Source organism: Triticum aestivum, chromosome 7B (assembly GCF_018294505.1).
Source record: "Triticum aestivum cultivar Chinese Spring chromosome 7B, IWGSC CS RefSeq v2.1, whole genome shotgun sequence".
Lineage (NCBI taxonomy): Eukaryota > Viridiplantae > Streptophyta > Magnoliopsida > Poales > Poaceae > Triticum > Triticum aestivum.
In genome coordinates this window covers 127095095-127099447 of record NC_057813.1, presented here as the reverse complement: position 1 = coordinate 127099447, position 4353 = coordinate 127095095, and the positions used below count along the sequence as shown (strand labels likewise).

General features: G+C 51.8%; 1 protein-coding gene across 1 annotated transcript; it reads right to left on the bottom strand.

Moving 5' to 3' along the window:
• Positions 1 to 2583: 2583 nt before the first annotated feature.
• On the bottom strand, positions 2584 to 3252 carry LOC123160253 (protein TIFY 11e). Its single transcript, XM_044578061.1, has one exon. It carries the CDS (start codon positions 3155 to 3157, stop codon positions 2729 to 2731), a length of 429 nt encoding a protein of 142 aa, XP_044433996.1. The 5' UTR covers positions 3158 to 3252; the 3' UTR covers positions 2584 to 2728.
• Between the last annotated feature and the right edge of the window lie 1101 nt (positions 3253 to 4353).

Sequence of the window (4353 nt, the reverse complement as noted above, 5' to 3'; positions counted from 1 at the left end):
CTCCATCCGTTGCCTGTTCCTTAGGGCTAGCTTGCCCATCCTCCCGCTCGGCCTACACGAAGCCTGGCTGGGCGGGATTGTTTTCGTCTTCGGCACCGTCCGGATTGCTATCGTTTCTTGTGCCGGTATCGCTATTTTTGCTTTGGTGTGGCTTAGAGCGACGCCGATGACATCGGTGCTTAGATTCCTTCTTAAGGGTATTATCCTCCGTTGCCTCATCGCCATTGCTTTCTTTGGGGGTGTCCACCATATATATATATATCATATGATGAGGTGGTTGTCCAGCGCCCTATGGGCGGTGGTTCCTGTTCTTCTCTTGCATCGTTGTCCATACCGTCGATGTCTTCGGCGTCGAAGTCAAGCATGTCGGCTAAATCGTCGACAGTGGCTATTAAGTGAGTGGTGGGTGGGAAACGAATTTCTTCGGCGTCCGCTTCCCACTCAAGCCGGACATAGTTCGGCCAAGAGTCTCCTGACAGGGAGAGAGACTTTAATGAGTTTAGCACGTCGCCCAAGGGCGAGTGCTGAAAAATATCCGTGGAGGTAAACTCCATGATCGGTGCCTAATCAAATATAGGCACGAACGCGCGTGGTTCGGAACCGATGGCCGAAGACGAGTCCAAGGGTCCGATGGCACAGATCTCTTTGGAGGTGAAGTCTGTGTTCGGCTCTATCACCGATGAGTGTGCGGCCTCCGTGGCGGGGTCCATCCACCCGTCCTCGGATGGCACGATCTTATCCGGATTAAGGGTCGGGGCAGCCGCAGGTGTGATCTCTCGAACACCGTCCGATGGTAGATCTAAGTCATGCTCGTCGTGACTGTTCGGCGCACTTGACATGGGCTCGAATCTGTCAAAGATCAAGTCTCTTCGGATGTCGGCAGTGTAGTTCAAGCTCCCAAACCTGACCTGATGGCCAGGGGCGTAGCTATCGATCTGCTCTAGATGGCCAAGCGAGTTGGCCCGCAATACGAAGCCGCCGAAGATGAAGATCTGTCCGGGAAGGAAAACCTCACCCTGGACCGCATCCTTGCAGATGATTGAAGGAGCCATCAAGCCTTATCGTGACGACACAGTGAAACTCTCAATGAAAGCACCAATGTTGGTGTCAAAACCGGCGGATCTCGGGTAGGGGGTCCCGAACTGTGCGTCTAAGGCTAATGGTAACAGGAGGCGGGGGACACGATGTTTACCCAGGTTCGGGCCCTCTCGATGGAGGTAATACCCTACTTCCTGCTTGATTGATCTTGATAATATGAGTATTAAAAAAGTTGATCTACCACGAGATCGTAGAGGCTAAATCCTAGAAGCTAGCCTATGATTATGATTGTTGTTGTCCTACGGATTAAACCCTCCGGTTTATATAGACACCGGAGGGGGCTAGGGTTACATAGAGTCGGTTACAGAGAAGGAGATCTACATATCCGAATTGCCAAGCTTGCCTTCCATGCAAAGGAGAGTCTTACCCGGACACGGGACGAAGTCTTCAATCTTGTATCTTCATAGTCCAACAATCCGGCCAAAGTATATAGTCCGGCTGTCCAAAGACCCCCTAATTCAGGACTCCCTCACCTAGAATCTTTCATCCACCTCTTTTGGGAGTGCCCTTTTTCCAAGGAGGTATGGTCCCATGTGGCAACCTGGGAAGGATGCTCCGCTCTGCGGCCTGAAGATGGGACGCCGAGGTGCACGACAATGCAGATCATCAAGAGGAAACTGGACGGGGCGGCACCGGGATCTTATAAGGGGCAGCGCTCCATCTTGATGGCGGTGGCATGTCACATTTGGCTAGAAAGAAATGGATGCACTTCTCGTGGGCACTTGACATGCACTAGGCGGGAGATCGATCGTGTTCGCAATGACATAGAGCAATGGCGCCTGGCTGGTGCTAAGTGCATAGCGACCCCGTTCGGGGATACAACGTGAGTAGTTAGTTCAGTCAGCCCAGTTTTCTTCTACGGGATCACCAGCCTATTGGTGCACTCGCAGCTCAATCCTAATTACTTGATCAGGCTTGCCTTTGTATTCTCCCTCTGCTAAATCAATGAAAAGCAAGTGCGAAGCTGGATCTTTCAAAAAAAAAACTTGGTCAAATTTTATAAAGTTTGCCTTCAATCAACTGCAATATGCGGAGTAAATAAAAATGAGGGAGTATTTGCAAGCTTGAATAGTTAGTAGTTGACCTTTGAAGACTTTGCCATTTCTTTATATCCATATGTTCCGGCATTCAAGGATTACAATTTCTGTAAACTCTTTGGAAGGTGAGCTGTTGTCAACATTGTTTCTTCAAAAATTGATGTGCCCCTCTCTTTGTTGGGCGCCAAGGTTCTCCAACTTTGATGTGCAAAATCACAGTCCCACAGCAAACGGAGTGGTGTTTCTTCTGCATCTTGGTTGCAGTTTGGACAGAAGGGGTTTTCAAGCTGCATGCCTTTTCTTCCAAGTACGCACGCTTGCTAATTGCCAATTGCAGGTGTTACCAGCAAAGCATGTCCAGCTACCGCCAACACGGCAAGCGTGCGCATGATGTACTCCTATATACTTATAATTTTAATTTTAAACCTCGTCAATTCGCCATGATCAGTTCATCAGAACAACAGCAGCAATAATTTCTGATCGAGATAATTCAGAGCGACGGGAACAGGCTACTCTAACAGCAGCCACACATTTACATGGACCATAAATTACTCAGGCTACTCTACGTCTCTACTACGCATCATGAACACGAATCAGAGCGTAAGCGTGAGACGGTTACAGGCGAACGCGTCGCCGTCGGGCCGGCTGTAGGGGACGGCGCGAGCGGCGAGCCTTCCTTTGCGCTTCTCCATGAACCGCTGCAGCGACGCCTTCCTTGCCATGGGCAGGTCGCCGTCCCCTCGCGTGGTGCCTGCTGCGGCAGCGACACGGAGCAGCTCGGCCGCCCTGTCGTCCGGGACCTCGTCGAGTACCAGCACCTGCCCGCCGTACAAGATGGTCATCTGCGCGTTCGCCGGCGGAGGACCCGCCGCGTGCTCGTCTTGATCGGGCACTTCCGCTCCGGGCATGAGGGGGAGGACCACCGTGGCCGCCGGCCGCGCCTCCGCCGCCTTGATGCAGCGGCTGAGAACGCCGCACGCTGCGGCGAACCGCCGGCTCTGAGCGCTCCCTGACGCCGCCATTCTTGCTGCTCGATCGATCGACCCCTCTGCACGCTCTCGAACCCCCTGCCGGCTCTGCCTCTGCTAGTTGATCGGGTGTTGTGCTGGTTGGAGGAAGCAAATTGATGGACTGGAGATGGTTCGATGGGTTTGATTTATAAGAATCGCGCGTGTCCTGTTGGCTGTTGCTCTCAAACGTGGGGACGTGCGGTGTTTCTCTCTGGCTGTTGGAGCAAGGAAAATTCTGGCACGAAGAACACGTGCTGGTCGACCGCAAAGATAGTTTCAACGTGATGGCTAAGGGTCCTAGTGGTGGCCCTCGTGCCGCAGCGTTTAGTTGTTAATTCGACGGCGGGCGGCAGGTAGCAGGCGTAGAGATTAGAAATTGATGGAGCGGGCTCTTTTCCGCCGCCGACTCCGGTGCGGCGATCATCGATACAATAGGCCCCTCGGCAAATGTATCCGGCATTCAGTTGCTAACTTGAGTATATAAACTACTCCTTCCGTTTTAAAATAGATAACTCAACTTTGTACTAATTTTAATATAAAATTGAGTCATCTATTTCGAAACGGAAGGAGTAAAAGAGAACCAAATTATCGAAAAGGGCTTCACACCCCGTTAGCGCATTTCTAACCGGTCCCTAAAAATTAAAGAATGATCCGGCTGAGTAAATCTTAGTGAAGTATTTATACTCCACTAATTTGTTCGGTTCTAGCCGATTTCCTGAATTTGGCGGAGTAAAACATAAATTCAACCTAGTTTCAAACAAAAATTGCATACATTTAAACATAAGTTCAACCTATTCTTGACAAACGAACATTAAAAATAAATTCAAATTTAAACTACACTAGACTACTCATCATCACCGGCCAGAGTGGAGGTCGAGCCAATCTTGCCTCGAAAGGCCACCGCCGGCGTCACAGTCGGGGAAGATGCGCCACCATTCCTCAACATCGAACTCGCTCCTTCTCCTCCTCGCCGCCCTCCTTGTTGTCCTCCTTGCTGCCCTCTTCGTCGCCTTGACGATGACCTCACCGCCATTGTCCGCGAATATCGCCCACTCCGCCTCCACGAGCTCGAGGTGCTGGCGGCGGAGATCCGCCATGTACGCCTCGTCGACGGCCGCCACCGCGAGGCAATCCCTCACCTCTCGGTCCTTCCGAGCCATTGCCGCACTCACCACACCCAGCGTCGTCCCAAACGGGAAGTTGAGCCA

Coding starts and splice junctions, on each gene's coding strand:
- LOC123160253 (XM_044578061.1), bottom strand. CDS start 3,157: ATGGCGGCGTCAGGGAGCGCTCAGAGCCGGCGGTTCGCCGCAGCGTGC.